General features: G+C 32.5%; 1 protein-coding gene across 3 annotated transcripts in view; it reads right to left on the reverse strand.

The window, feature by feature from the left end:
- Positions 1–17300, reverse strand: part of LOC144836156 (pleckstrin homology domain-containing family G member 5-like) — a 78393-nt gene extending 61093 nt beyond the window's left edge. For 2 of the 3 annotated variants that reach the window (XM_078691369.1, XM_078691368.1), the window contains exons 1-2: positions 16898–17300; positions 10476–10597 (exon numbers count right to left, since the gene is read on the reverse strand). In XM_078691369.1, the coding sequence (XP_078547495.1) occupies positions 10476–10597; positions 16898–16961 (186 nt within the window). In that variant the 5' untranslated portion in view covers positions 16962–17300. Of the gene's footprint in view, positions 1–10475; positions 10598–14237; positions 14320–16897 lie in introns of those variants that run through there. The other variant, XM_078691367.1, reaches the window with a different exon arrangement.
- Positions 17301–17623: the final 323 nt, after the last annotated feature.

Genomic DNA, 17623 nt, shown 5'->3' on the forward strand with positions numbered 1-17623 from the left:
TTGTTATGATAACAACTTTCACTATGATGTTAATGATAAATAAAGAAATCAAAAATATTGAAATTGATGATAATTTGATCATTATGATGATAATGATAATGACAATGGTGAACTAATATTTTAATGATAATATTTAGATATCAATCAGTAATAAAAACATTGATACATTGAAAATGTTGATAAAATTGTGTCAATAATGATTATACAGTATACGATTACGATAATGATGTTAATGCTACAGATTACATTGACAACTACTGTATACTATCATTTTTATTCATCATCTTGAAATGAATATAATAAACGACAAATTACTAATATTAGTTTTTGCTTGATTCTCTCCGGTTGCACAAGCCAACCTGTCAAATTGACTGTAACGATTTGTTAACAAAAATCTGTGCTAATCACGTCAGAGGAAAATACGATACTTATTAACACCAAAACAATGTGCAACAATCTTTATGCAACAAGCAGTGGATTAATCAGAAGAAATGGGTCGTATATTTTAATGTCAGTTTTGCTACATTAGAATATGAAAAATCTAAGAACTCAAGAATGTACAGGTTTATAAATTCACGAGACGAACATAAATATATTATGTGGGATAGTTAATGTCAGATTGCATGGCTTCTTTAAGGTAATAAAACAAAATTCCTTATGCATATAAAATTTTATTGTAATAATTTATTCAAATATACATATGAACATATCTATACATTTAATATTTTTAATTCATTTTAAAGTACGCCAATTGGCTAAATGCAAATTGCATATAATATAAATTTAATTCAATTTCAATTTCTTGACACAAGATGTACATTATGTAATAATAAAATCAGAGTGTAGAATATGTAGAATGCATGATGTTTTACTATATAACAAGAAATATTTCTTACAAAAAACGCTGCTCGCTTATTGACGTAACAGTTTTAAAGATATATTGTCCCTCTGAAAAATATTTTTTATTTCATATTTGTTTTTGAATGTGTCATTTTATTGTCACATAATAGTTATTTTACCTGAAAAAATGTAATTTAAAGCAAAAAATACTTAAATTGTCTGTCAGACAATGGTTTTTGGGTTAAAATTAAACGTTTCTTTTCTCTTTTTATATGTGAATAAATATTATTTTTTTGTTACAGAAGTGAATAACTTGTCACTTTAGTTTATTTTATTGCTAAGGTCAAGTCTGGGGGTCACTTCATCAGGCCTAGATACTTCAAGTATCCTATTACAAACAAAAACTTTAATGGACTGTTTTGATAATAATTCAATGATTATCTGACAGCGAATTGGTCAAATGGGACTCATAAATACCAGAAATGCTTTGGGATTTGTAATTTTAGCATGACGTGTCCTAATAGACTCTCTTTTTTGGGTCCAGCAGCTGGGACCTATAAATTAAAGTCAAGTTTCCATTTTAGCAAAAACGTCAGTCTCTAGTACTATAACTGCTGCTTGCTTTCAGCTTATAAATGAGTCATCTCTTATGATGTAGCGTGCTAGAGCAGCAGCGTGAAAAAACATAACAATAAAAAACAGTGTTGTTCCATAGAACAATTTTCAAAATAAAAAAACATTTGTATAAATATGTTGGCAAATCTAGAATCCAGAATGATAACATGGAAGAAACTTTTAATTCAATAATTACCATATAACATTTTTCTACTGCAGTCAAACAGCCATTTAAAAAAAAAATATTTAGCAAGTTTTTTTGGGCAGTAAACATACCGTTTATTGCAGAATTGATAGCCCATTGAAACAAGCTAAATAATGTAATGTAATTACTGCAGTAACTACAGTAGAACAATTTTAATAAAACATATATTTTGGATACAGTATTTAAGACAACTAATCAATATTACACTAAGAGGAAGGATTACAACCTGTAAGTCTTTTCTAAAGAAATAATCATTAACAAAAGGTAGGCCATAAAGGGCAAAGGTCATTGACTACAGGTAAAAATAAAGACACCTGCAATAACAATCTTAGCTGCCTAAATACACTTTCACTCTCATCAGTCAATCATCTGACATGAACAATAAACCCCGCCCTCAAATGGATTTTTTTATTGATTATAAATTTAAATCTCCATGACAGGCGGTAGAAAAAAAATTATAGTGAAATTGAAAGTAAATAGTTTACAAATATCAATATCTATAAAACTGAGGTCATTTGGCTATTAAAAGTTGCAAGATTTTTGTTTTAAATCAGTAATTCTATTTAATTCTGTCTATAGAACCCCTCTTTTGGTACTAGGGACACCCCTATTCAGGAAACAATTTGTTTATTCTACTGTAGTAAAATAAACACACAATGTTATTAAGAAAATCGAATGTAAAATTGAAACAAGAGATTACTCCATTTTCTAACCCACACCCCTTAGGCCCTAAAGTCGAGACATTGTTTTAAAATGTTATTCTTCTTTTAACTATTTATTTGTGTGAGAGTTTAAATGGTGCAGTAGTCACAAAAAAAGGTAACAATCTCTGTGTTGTCAAAAGTCTCAAAAGAGTGGTCAGGTTGAAACCGTACCAACTGTACTGGTGGTACGGCCCTACACTCCCTAAACTATATATTTTTTTGCCTTGAAATAATTTCGTTTGGATCAAAATATTATAATTAATTTGTTTGTCATTAATAAATAACTCTGAAATACAGTGATTTGGAGAATCCACAAATGATTTAAAAAAATAATTTTCTTATTGATTCTGCAATTATAAAACAATTAAAAATGCCAAAATTTAGAAAGAATGAAATATGAAAATAAAAAATACTTATACTTATGTATAACTGAATCTTACCTATAACTGCTAGTAGGGCCAACTGTAAATTTTTCCAACAAAACCATTTAAAGTTTACGCTAAATATTCCATTGGTAAAATTAGCACTCACTCGGATATAAATATTTGTTGAACGCAAAATCATATAGAGTAAAAATAAATTCAGATCATGTTGAGAATTCTATGACGTAAATGCGGTCGCGAGATTGGCTTACAAATATTAAAAGCTAACGATAAAGAATTGCATTAAAACGTTGCTGCTCCAATACATGTGAGGTCGTTTATTCCAGACACAAGTACTAGCTGTACGTAGTATAGCTAGAGTATAATGAAAATGAGTACGATAAATAATAGCGGCTATAAAGTTGAAATTGAAACTCGGTGTAGTCTTATCAACAACTACACAGCAAATACATTAACTTTAAGAAAGCACAGGAATGTCCTGCATCATGTGATAAACATCATGTGATATAATAAAGACATATTAAGTTATACTATTAAAAGGCATATAACAATTGGTGGTTAATACCCTATTCACACATACAAAAACGTTAACAACATGTTTTCTATGGGCACGTTCAGGCATTCAGGTAAGTTGGTGTACTACCCACACCAATAGTGAAATTTAGTCTATGGATCAGCCAACTTATCTGGGAAATAACTAAGCCTAAACGGGCCCATTTTAACAACTTTGGTACGAACATGTTACATCAATGTATGTAACGCAGCGGTATCTACGTATAAGCATGTACCTGACTAATGAGGTTTTAAAATTGTTTTATGACAGTAGACAACCCAGCTGATGAAAGTATGCAAATCAGTCAAATTATTCCAGGAGATCCATGTAAAAATATGTTGTTTGCTTTCCATATTTTGATATGTATCTTCAGTGGAATTCTTTGTGAAGGTGTGTACAAATTGAAACCAATCAAAAGTTTAAGCTTGGTTTCCACTATTACGCAAAGCAAGGTTGTAAGCGCAACACAAGCTAATTGACCAATGACAAGTGGCAGTTCTGATAAATTATTGCTTGTGATTGGTCAAGTACTATACATTGCACTTACGTGGTGCATCATTTTCTTCAAGATTTTGTTTGTGAACAGCAAACACTTTTTTACAGGTAAAATAATAAAAATTCTTGACAGTCATTTAAAAAAGCATTACAACGCCTCTTCCATATTCCTACCTTTAATTCTACATCTGGTACATCTTCGTCAGAAGAACAACTTGACATTTTGTTAACTTACAACTCGAACTGTTGGTTGGGTCTGGCGATCAATTCCCGAAAGGATAATTATTAAAAAAGGTACTATAACGTTTGGCTAGATCCAGAGAGACTGAACTTGTGACTTCTTCGCACAGAGCTCAAATAAACAGATAAAGATGAACAACATTCATTTAATATAAATATTTACAGATGACAATGCGGCCGATTATCTTAAATCCATCATGATTTCTTTGAATTTTTGTAACCAATGAAAAAATTGCTACGTCAGTACTTACCAATAACAGACAATCGATTGTGGAAAATGTACTATAGTGGTTATAATAAAGTGTGTACAGCGTTCACGCGACAAATTCAACAGGATTTTCTTTTGCCATTTTTTGGTTAAATCCAGAGATGTGTGATTTCTTCGAACCTTTGAACGGTGGCTTATCAAAACTGGAAGTGGTTTTAATGCATGTAAAGTACATAGTCTGGTTCATTCCTTTAGTGACTGTATAATGACATTTTACAGGATTACTCTACGGACAGGTCTGCTAAAACCCCAGATGGAAGCTACAGTACAGTAGTACATTCTAAAACATCTAATAAAGCTGAATTGTTTGGAAAATCAACATGCAACCCTACAGTTACAAGAAATGATTTATGATTATTTTTTGCAACTATGCATACCCTTAGAAATGATTTATGAATTTTTACATTAATAATTATTTAGAACATGTATGCATTTTAAATCTTACAGCAATTATTGATTCTCTGGTGTCAAAGAAAGTTCACTCCCCCATGCATTCAGGCTTTTTATAGTTGTATATAATAATATTAATTGTGCTGACTAAATACAGTAAATATGGTTAGTGATACTGTACACATATTCCTTCAAAATTGAACTGCAGTAACCCCTATTTAGGGAACACCTCTTTTCTGGCAAAAACTCTATCTAGGGAATTTGTTCTATTTAGGAAACTTTTATTAAGGGACACTTTATGTGAAACGAATGAGGGCAATGTTTTACCATTAGAGTTATCCCCTATTATAAGGAAAACCCTCTATTAAGGGGACACTTTGGTAAAAAGGTCCATTAATTTATTATAATCAATAATATGCAGTGGTCAAATCACACAAAAGCTGCTCTATAGTCATGACACCTATATCCATACCCAAGTCATATGCAAATGATTTTGCGTCTTGCATGCAGAGGATGGATCCCTCCAAGCTACCATGCATGGGTTAATAAAATGCTTTTATGAAGTCTTCAACTACCACAACCTAGCAACACCTCAGATATCTCGTCTTTTGCATGTATGCTAAAGGCGAGGCTACAGTACAAACCTTCTTTAGGATACCCCTGTTTAGGGGACACCTCTTGTGATTGAAGTACACTTTCTGGTTAAACAAAGGAGGGGCAATTTATACAGCCAACCTCTATTCCAGAGATATCTCTCAACACTGTTTTGGGTCTTAAGATGTTCACTTAATATTAGAGTTCTACTCATCAATTTGAATATTTCACTCCCAGTGAAAAAGAATGTATCCACTCGTAACTAAAACATGCCAAAACCCAGGTGGTTTAATGGCAGGTTTTATGCATATCAAACAGAAGAGTAGGAGTTCAAATCCCTTTTGGAAGCCTAGGCAATTTTTTTGTATTGTTTCAATATTGATTAATTTCAGAATTTACTATTGGGCAGATTGGAGTTTTTCTCTTTCCATTAAAAATTGTGTAGATAGATAAAATGAAATAGCGAGTCTGCTGTTGAAAATAATCAATGCTATATATCTCAGAACTGCTTTTCTACGAATGGTCATAGAGTGAATGCTACATTAGTCTAACTACCATCCTGGGAATCCTCTTAATAATTTATATACATGAGTGAACACGAGAGATTTCAGTAAAATCATAGAGATACTATTTAACGACTAGAGGGCCAACTATAGGCAACAGTTCAGTATACTGCACTCTGGGAACAGATTTTTCTAAGATTTACCGCCATATATCTGTTCAACAATATTTAATATGTAAATAAATCAATTCTTTCCTGAAAAACACTTTTTTTTGGCTTTTGGCCATTATTTACTTTTATTTAACCCTAAACAATGAATGCGCTTTCAGACCATAGAGCAGAAAGCAGCTGAATAGCTTGTTTTTATATCAGCAATAAAATGTATTGATCAATACATGGAGTAAAAAACAAGAATTGGTAAATATCTTGAAATTTAAAGGTCAAAATCATTTAAGCGTTGCTGGAGTTAGTTAAGATGGGGTAGTAGCTGTCGTTAATAATGCCACAGACGTGGCGTAGTTAGTTGCGTTGATAACGCCACTGTCTAATTCACACGCAAGGCGTAGGTTACGCGAGGCATACGCCATGGCTTACAACATACGTGTGAACAGGCTCTTAATATAAATTAAATTGTTTATCTTACATTGTTTATATGGAGACGATATTAATTACAACAATATTTATACAAAGGTTTGAGAATGACATTACAGTTGTATAAACAATCATTATGATGGAAAATCAATTTTATTAAACTCATTAAAATACCATAGAGATTAGAGACCATGTAAAATTTATTATACTGCAGTTAGTGCAGTAACTAGATTTTGTTTGCTATATTAAATATTTAATGCAATTATATATTGGCAAGTTTTTTTTGGTAGCCATATATACACAGTTTACTGAAGCTACTGCCTCAGAAACTTCTACAAACACATCAAAATTATCGATTATTTCAGTAAAATGTTGTTACTGCAGTAACAGCAATACAACAATTATTTTTTTAACAGATGACTTGAATGACGACTGAGACAACTGATTGTAGTCTCAGATGACAGGTATGTTTGGAAATGAAATAAAAAATAGAGAAGCATTTAAAAAATTGAAAAAAACATGGTCCTGCCTCAAATGCGTTGCTTGAATGTTAAGGTTTCGTATTGAGACGGTAGACTGTAATTTATACAAAAAAATTACGTACAAACTCAGTATTTTGTCGATTTAATCATTCAAAGCGCATTTACAACAGAACCGAAGATATGTTACAACCGTCACGCTCTGATAAATTACATTACTTCTTTCATCTACTGCCCTGAAAAATATAGGAGTCGTGTAGTTGACCAAACATGGTCCAACTTGACAAAACATGGTCCAACTTGACCAAACATGGTGAAACTTGACCAAACATGGTGCAACTTGACCAAACATGGTGAAACTTGACCAAACATGGTGAAACTTGACCAAACATAGTCCAACTTGACCAAACATGGTGAAATTTTACCAAAGTCTCAACTTGACAAAACATGGTTTACGTCCATGACACAAACTTGACCAAACATAGTTTTCCTGACCACAAACATGGTTCACCTTGTACAAAAATGGTCCACCCAGAACATGTCTGTTCACTCAACAGGAATGATTTTTTTTTTATATTTGTGGATTTAGTTTTCAAGTGCTTCTATATTGTCTAAAGAATAGTTCATTGAAATGTTCAAGAGGCCTTCATTGTTCACATTACATACATGTTCTTGAGCAATTTTATCAACTCCAATAAAATCTGCAACATTCATTCAATAAGATTAAATCTATGAATGAAGTATACACAGAAAAAGCCCTATCTTAACTCCTAAATAAATAACTACCTGTAATAGTAAATAGATCAATTACCATCTAATCTCTCAAACAAATATAGGCTTATGGCATTCTGAGAACGTCCATTTGTATGGCAATTCCAACAATTACTTTAAATAGACTTTAAACACTTTTCAACAATGCTTCTTCCCTAGGGTGACTTCATGTCAGTGGTGCCAATTCATGTTCTCCCTTGCCTTTCTACTACAGTGGCTGTGATGATGTAGTACACCGGGGTAACACAACCCTACAGTATTTGTCTGACGATGAACCAAGATCTAAAGTGCACAATAAGCATTTTGTATATCATTATCACCTATGGTATAAGTCTTTATCTGAGAAAAAGACTTGTTCTACCATGGACCGAGTGAGCTGCGAGTACGCAAAAGCATTTTGCATATCACCTACGGTATATAATTATGAGAAAAAAAGACTTGTTCTACCATGGAGTTGAGTGAGCCTCAAACTCTTGACTGATATTATGGTTATAGATTACAGTTATACTGTATTAACCACTCGGCCACTAATTTAACCATTATCATTTTAAAGTAGGCCTGGTAGGTGGTCAAACATCACAATACAGGTAATGACACATGAATTCGGCTATCGATTGTCAAGTGATGTCATTCATGCATTGCTCTCATGTGATTTCAGCCAAATTGATCCATTACTCCGAAGGTACATATTCAAATCATATGAATTTGGTGTGAATGATCATGTTTCACCACTGAACCTATATTCCATGAAATTTTTCTCAGGACACCGGACCAAATCCGATGCGAAAGCAGCTTTAATAACAAATTCATTGTTTCTATTTTGTTCTATCTCTGGCATATTATACAAATTGAACGGATGACAGCCCTACAGTCAGCGCTGCAATGTGCAAGGATGCAGCAGGTCTATTGTACAACTCAATTTATTTCCAATTATAAATTGTTCAAGTTAGTTGTCATAATGAGATGAAATATGTCGAAAATTGACAAGAACAAATGAACTGAGAGTATTTTTTTTTATTCTGAATCAGAACAGAAAACAACATGAACAGAAACCAGGGAGGACACAAACTCAGTCACATATTATACTTAGTTGCACCACACCTATACAATTTATAAGTCCATGGTTGCACCCAGGACATCAACACATCCAAGCGGGGAACACCAGCAAAAAGCTGATATGAACAAGTGGTGGCACTAGACAGCACCGAAACACATCAGTAATGATATACAATCAACACGTCACTCGCATGAACAAGGCTACCAATGCAAGTCGCCGAAACGAAGCAAAATAGTAAGTCTATTTTTTATGGTTTACCAAAAGGAAAAAAATGCTATATAAACATATATGTTTTTTATTAATTGTCACACCTCAAATATATGTCTACTATTAAAAACTTTAATTCCTTGTGGAGGAGAAACTGTAAGAACCAACCGGATGTATCACTGGTATTTTTGGCAGGAAACCTGTACAGAGGAACCCATAAACTACATCCGTCTCAATTTTGACAACCCTTATATAGACATTAAGTCGTAAAATCATAACACATAAAAAACTGAACCTGAACCTCATGTCAACCAAGAAAATATAAGAACCATCTGAGGATAGATTTCAATTTTAAAATTAAATTTTAATACTTACTGAAAAATTTAAAAAAAATAATAAAAAAATAAGTATCTCTACACAAAAAAAGCAGACAAAACAAGTATCCAGGGTAAAACCATTCTACCTGCCCACAATGATCTGGATTAACCCCATGAAACAGAACCCGAATTTAATCCCCACTGATCCATGGATCTGTTGGATTAACCCCATCCCATAAACTTGATAACTTCAATTTGCTATTTAATGTCAGAATGTTCTTGAATTAATTCAGTAGTATTTTATACTGTACAGTATAACATTTTAGCATTAATTGTTTACAAGGTAACATGAGTATTTAAATTGAATGACTTTTTGACTCAACAGTTGCATTTACAAGTAAATGGATACATGTTGATAAAGTTTGCGGTACACAATGTATATTAGTTCTGAAAAGAACTGTTGAGTTTCTCGACGTTTCGATCAATTTTGATCGTCCTCAGATTGAGAATGCAGAAAGTCCAGGAAATATGGTGCTTTTCCTGGTTTGTACTTTATACTATTTGAATAATCAAAATTCAATGGATGCAGGAACCTAAAATCTCCCAACTCACGAGACCTGCAGATCCCCTTAAAAATACTAGGTATTAAAAGCAATGAATAGACCGTCAGCTTAATATAGATTTTGAGGATATGGTAGAAATGCCAGCCATGTAGGAATGTCAATTGTATTTAGTTTAGCTGTGATTGTATTGTTGAAAGTTATTCAACCAAATGCTATTTAGCTGACCTGAAAAGGATATAGTGTTATCAGCCCATGACATGTAGAAATATGTACAGTCGTAAAACAAATAAATACTACAATACTATATAAAATACTTTACAGTGCTTTTCCTGGTTTGTACTTTATACTATTTGAATTATCACAATTCAAATCAAATTAAAATGAAATGAAGAATGAAAAAAAAATGTTTTTAATGAATATACGGATTCTATGAAGAAAACATGATACATTTACAAATACTGTATTAGATTTAAAATACAAATCAACAGGCATACAGTACTACAAATTTTATTTTAATTTTTTTTTATCAATTAATTAATTTGAAATGATAAAGTACCACCATACAGAAATCACACAATAAGAAAAAGAGTTATATACATCTTATTTCATTGTTTGATATAACAACTCAAAGAATGTCAGTGTTTTCTTTTTCTATTTTGCATAACAAATAAACATGATTTAACAAGTTGACATAAACTAACCTTAACAGCAGGTGTGCCTGGCTGGGGACAAGACAGACTTTGACAGTAAATTATTATATCCCTAGATTTACCCCCTTGCTTAGGCTCTGGCTTCGGTGAGTCCGGAGAATTTAACGCCAAATCTGCAAAGAAAAATCAGAGTTAAATTCTTAATTTTTCTTACGACTTATCTTCCACTTTTAAAATTAGTACTCTTGATAAATAGAAGTTCCGGAGACTTTTTCTTCCTCTTTCATTGGTTCCAGTGAGTGTGTTCTGGAAGTGGTTAAACACAGACTTAGATATAGACACAGATAGATAGATAGAATTCGCACCAAATTAACACACTATGGGCTAGTTCAGACCTATGGAGTTATGTTTTCGTATTGTACGCGGCGTTCAGGTCTGAACCAGGAAAAGATTAGTGGAAGCCACCTCGTACGACACTGACGAAAGGAGGAGTCAAACCTGAATACTATTATAATATGACATTGCTTGCGATACGAAAAAAAATTCTGTTTTTTTTGGGGTACAAAAGAGAATTGATTTTCTATCACTGTCGGCTTTTTACACAGAGTGTGGATAGTCTATCAGTGAAAACGGACGACACCCTGACAAACATTGTTATTAGTCTGTTAGAGCAAGCAAAGATTTCATGAACATTAAAATGAAACACACAGCAGTAGAGCCATTTTTAAGAACAAATTTCAATCAAAATTGATTCTGTGAAAACAGTACAATATGATCACAGAAGAAAACAATTTAAAGACAAGGAACCTTTACTTAAATCTGATTTTAAAATGATATCTTTCTTTTTACCATGTTTATCGAGAACATTCATAAAAACCGGTGTTAAAGAAATAAATGAAAGGTACTAACTTGTTATTATCTGTCTGTCGGCTATCGTAATAAAACAGTTATTGCTATATCTATTCTAGGTCAGTTTATTTACAGAAACACATTATTAAGTATGTTCATAGTTGACTCTTTTGAATCTTTTATCTAGCAAGCTTTTTTTGGTACACCACATTACAGCAGTAACTGCAGTAGAATAGTTTTGACATGATTCCTAAGATATGTATATTTTTATTTCCCATCTTGGGGTAATTTTAATTGAATAAGAACATTTTTTGTAGAAGAATAATATCTGCAGATGTTATAATACAAAATACAATTTTGGGGTTGATTTCCTTTTAAACAGGTATTACCTGTACAGTACCCAATTTAGGCCAAATTTCCATGATTTTTATAATCAAATTTCTAATTGTTTGTAGTTACTATTTCATTAAAGAATAGATCAATTCTATCATAACTTTATGTTTGTAAAAAATTTAATATAGATAAAATGTAACTGTACAAAATATAATCCCCAAACATACTGTGTAGAAGGTAGAGATGGTGAATAATTAATAGTACAATAGTACATTAAAAGTACAACTTTGCAAAGACCTTTAACAGTAAAGGATTTTCTGTATTGTAGTTTTTCGCAGAAGTCAACACATAACAATGTTATAGTATATTGTTATCAGTAAACAAAAAGGCTGGTATTTCAAGAACAATAAATGTTTGGAATACCTTCCTAAAATACTATATTTTACAATGTAACCTTGGCCTATTCTACAACAATGACTAATCTCTTTTATAGTGTTCTCTTTCATCTCATTTCTCAAATACATACTTTTGCATGTAGTAAATTCCTTGTTTAAAGGCAATTAACCAAACTCCATTAATTTTATGCTATCTCAATTTCCTCCTGGAAGACATGGGTGTTTTACCTGATTAAACATTTTCTAAGCAACATAGTAGGTATATAATATCCGAAAGAGCAAAATGACAGCTTTTAGGAAAGTTTTTTTTTTTTTGGTGGATAAGGCACAATACCTTTTCTCTAACTTTTTCAATCTGCCTTTCGTGTGTTGTTTTGTGAGAATACAGAATAAATTACATTTATTGAAATGCAGATCACATTAATTGGAGCCTTGTCTTGGATGGAAGAGGGGATGTTCAAAGTATTGTTTATTACTATTAGATGTCTTCATCCAGGTAAATTATGCACGGAATAAAATAATTATTAGTTTATTGTGCACAAATGACACTGTGAAAAAAAGAGGGGCAGTGTATGATTTTAACACCAAGGCCAACTTCTAAGCAGGGAATACCGCCTTTTAAATGGACACTTTGTTGGGTCTCGAAGGTATACACAAATAGGGGTTCTACTGTATTTAAAAGATAGTCTTGCTAGGCTAATTTTTATCAATATGTTTAGTGTTTTTCAGAGAACCAAAACAAAATAGTATTTTCTACATAGCCTTGGGACTATGAGTCTGGCAGGAATTAAAAATGGCTTTCGATATTGTCTGAAGTAATTGTTAAGGAGTGAAAGAAGTATAATTTTAATTCCATTCAGGATTATAACCTATTCAGATTGTTATTGTCTGGTTTACTCTGTTTACGAGTTTGCCTAGCCAGATTTTTAAAGAAAACTAGTCAGAGCCAGGTCATAGCTTCAGACAATATGATTTGATTTGACTTTACTTCTTATTAATTACTATTATTTAAGTAAAGTACAAAGAAATAATTGACATTTCTTTTTATATTAATGTTCAAGACAGCAGTGGTATAACTATGAGTGTCACTGGCTAAACCCAGGGCCTCAGAGCTTACAGTAAGGGGCCCAGGCATAAGCAATGCAACTACTCTTCTTGGAGGGTCCTCATGATACTAAACCAGGGGCTTTTCCCTCTGCGTTATGCCACTGCAAGACAGCATCAATTTGTAAAACATATAGGTATACTTTAGACTACACCTTTAAGGATATTTTATCTAGCACAAGCACGTCAGAAAAATGGGGGGGGGGGGGGGAGAGAGTGTTTTCACCTCTGAAACCCATCATGACTACAGCACAGGCTTATATTGATTGGTAAACTCACGAAAACTTCAGAGTTTACTTTGCAAACATTTTGATCAGGAACTTTGACAAATTTCTAATTAGTAATCTAGCAACACAAACATTTTGAATCATAGTAGAGCTACTACTTGGGTTAACAATTTCAATACTAGAATAATATTGTATAATAAAATTTGAATTATGAAGAGAATTTCCAATTTGATACCGAAAAAAAATGGGAAGGAAGATTATGAAATACTTTTATTTATCATACAATACAATAATACCTCTATTTCAAGCAACAGGTGTTAAAAACTAGGGTTGATAATATTCACAAGCATCTACAAATCATTTTATAATGCTTAAGTGTCAATTGATGGGTCAAGTGAAGCACACAGGTGAAATACAGCAGTGTGTGTACTGCAACCATACAGTAGTCAATAGAAAGTAAATGGTACAGCTCTGTACAATACACTATCATAAACTTTTTAAAGATATGATGTTCAGCTAAAGAACACCAGTAAGAGACAGTACCTCAATTTTTAGTATACAGTACCCGGTTTATAGTACAATTTTAGTATATAATTTCTACCTCCAGAATATTACGGCCATGATTACATGATTATAGCTCAGCTTTGACAGCTTTCTTGAACGTTAGGTAGGTCAGATTGGGAAAGCTTCCTCCACTTTTGGCACTTGTAGGATCATAAAATTTTAGCAGATCAGCACTACTTACAGTAGGCCTAATAATAAATGTCTTGGTCAGGTTCGTAAAGTTCTTCACTTTTCTATAAACCTACTGCTGTACACAAAATCTAACCACAACTATCTCAACATTAACGAAACACCACTGAAGTGGTAATTAATTAGAATAAAGACCAGTATTTGTATCTCACCATTTATAGCAGCATCCTCAGGTACTGGTTGTAACCCAAGAGGCTCCATATTGTTTAAAAAATAAAAAATAAACACCAATATAGATCCTTGTTGACAGATAAATCCAGATTAAGATATCACACCACTGGTATAAAATCCAAGATCAGCAGATTAGCGATAAAACTAATTGCAAAGTTTTATACACGTTAGAAAACGACATTCATAACATGTCTCTATGAATTGTATTATGTTTTCACACCCGTGACTATATGCATTCTGACAATCTCTCAAATGCCTGAAAAACGGATCTATACTTTTCTTTATTGTTACTTCTTTTCATTGAGATCATCCAACTAATTTGCATTGATTATAATACTGGTGACTGGCCTCAGCCACTACCTTCCTCTTAAAAAAACCACTACATGCATGAACGAACAAACTGTTATGCATCACCGCACATTATACTTGCCTGTCTTTGGTTACTTGGCTGTTAAAGATTGGTGAGTGACACTGGTATAAAGGTGTTTTATTATTGTTGAAATATCACACAAATCTACAGGTATGTGTAAACAAATACACAGTATTGAATAAATTATTGAGATGATACACTATCTCCAATTACTATCTATTAGTTATCTATTGTACTTGGGATTTATCTATTTAGGTTGGAATTTTGCACTACTAACCCAAATAACTATTTTCGTCCTTCGTTTTCAAACAGTAATTTAAGTGTGATGTCTGTTGCAACTTGAATAGGAATTGTAAAAACCAACACAAACTATACAATAATACTTACAATTTATAAAAGAAAACTTAATTTTCAGACACATCAAAAACCCCTATTCTGTCTGCTAGTGCTACACTGAGAGAAGATGCATTATAGATTTTACATATTACCACAATACAATATATTAATCGTACATTCTCATGGAGTAAATTAGGCCTTCTGCGGACCCACAGCAGCAGGTAACATGCACAAAAGAGACCAGATATCTGTTGCAACTTGAATAGGAATTGTAAAAACCAACACAAACTATACAATAATACTTGCAAAAAGAAAACTTTAATTTTCAGACACATCAGAAAGCGCCTCTGTCTGCTACACTGAGATACATTATAGATTTTACATATACTACTACAATACAATATATTATTCATACATTATTATCATTGAGTAAATTAGGCCTTCTGCGGACCCACAGCAGCAGGTAACATGCACAAAAGATAAAAATGCACAAAAGAGACCAGATATCTGGTGCAACTTGAATAGGAATTGTAAAAACCAGATCAGACACATCAGAAATTATTCTCTATTACGGTCTGCTAGCTACACTGAGAGGAGATGCATAATAGATTTTACATATTACCACAATACAATATATTAATCGTACATTATCATTGAGTAAATTAGGTCTTCTGCAGACCCACAGTAGCAGGTAACATGTACAAAAGAGATGGACCAATATACACTGGGGTAAACTTAAACTCTTCCGAAAGAAAAATGCGAGTTGCGGGTCGGAAAATGCGAGTTGCGGGTCGGAAAATGCGAGTTGCGAGTTCTATACCACCAAAACTGTGGCCGAGGAGAGCCTTTAATCTGTGCCGATATTTTTTGTACTATGGTTTGGCCTGAAAACAAAATATGAACCACTAGGAAATATTTAACACAGCCTGGTGGAAATCAAGCAGTACTACTAAAATAATTTTATCATATAATGTATTAATAAAAGAATTTGTACGTAGGATGTAATAAACCATACAGTAGACCACATTATAATCCATGTATGATCTTGATTGGCTGATTGGGGGCGTTTCCATCAGCATATCCCACGCCACACACACACACACATAAATCTACCGGAAACACAGGAACCAATTACTTCTATTCTTAATTCTTTCCATTTATATTTAATTTTGTTAAATATCGAAGAAAATAAAATAGATAAAGGATCAAAAACTTACAAAGAAAAATTACTTTAGATTTTTCTTTGTAGTGATGTAGTGAACCGAATTTGTATTAATTAAACAATTATCAATTAATCTTTATAATATGTCTTTAAAAGTTGGTGATTGATTTAAAGTTTATCATGAAGAGCACATTGCCCTGCAGTGGCATAACGCAATCTAGGCCTATAGGCCCCTTGTGTAGTGGCCATCCACGGCTGGAGGCTTCAGGCATTTTTAAACTTTTGGACATCTTTTGCCTTCTCTTCTGCATAAATGTCCACTTAATCTAAACGTTTAACAGAATACAACCCATGTGGATTTGAACTTTGTGTACATTCACTCAAATCTAAAAGACCTTATTGGAAGTGTCAACTATGCAATCACTAAACATTTTTTCAACTACCTTAGAATGACAATGCAAGATTTTTAGCGACTGTTTGTAAAAACGATTCTACTGCAGTTCGTACTGCAGTAACTACATTTGTTGACTAAACCTGCCTATGCATTATTTAGTAAGCTTTTTTTTGGGTATAATCATACACTGTTTATTGCAGTGACTGGCTCACAATGTTTGAGGTGGAACAAACTTTAAATTTACTAAAAGTAAATGTTACTGCAGTTACTGCAGTAGAATAGTTTTGACATGATCAATAAATTGTAGACTTTAAACAAATAAATAATACATTTTAGTAAACATCATGTTTAAAAAAAAGAAATAAATTTATCATGTTACCGTTATTGGTTGATAATTGATCTTCAGTCGGTTTCGACATGACTCGATAAAATAGAGTACTCATGGTCTTTCACTCGGTGCACAATAAAAATCCTGAATAGATATCTGGTTACAAACTGTTAAATCTTCCCTACCAATAACAACACATTTTATTACTTTTGCAACATGATAGTAGAGACACTCCTAGGATATTTGATTGAATCCGAGTCTTAAAATGATCAGTGTTTAACAAAAACAATTGAGAATCTACTGCAAACGTCAGTGAAGTACTTCCTTTATTGTCAACGCTTGGAAATCATTCGCACCTTCCATCTCAACAGGAAATGTATATCCTTTTCTAAATCCGTTGGTAAAGAATCCTGAACTAAAATTATCTCTGCACTCAACTCCAGAGTTTAAGGCCGGAAAAAGAATTTCTTAATCATAAAAATGGAATATCTCACTTTTTTTTACATAATAATAGAATGAACTACAGACGGCAGGTACATCTAAGGATGTTCCAAGGAGAGGTTAATAACTGTATTAAAAGTTAATCAAACAATAACAGAAATTCCTATTGTTGTTTTAGGAGTATAACTATACCATATTAAAGTGTTATCGAAGCCTACTTGATTTCATGTTAATAATAGCAAGCCCTCTACATTTTAATAATAATAGATACATAATAATAATAATAATAATAGATAGATTTATATAGCGCAAATAAAAGATGTCTCTATGCGATCG

Source organism: Antedon bifida, chromosome 2, assembly GCF_963402885.1.
Source record: "Antedon bifida chromosome 2, ecAntBifi1.1, whole genome shotgun sequence".
NCBI lineage: Eukaryota > Metazoa > Echinodermata > Crinoidea > Comatulida > Antedonidae > Antedon > Antedon bifida.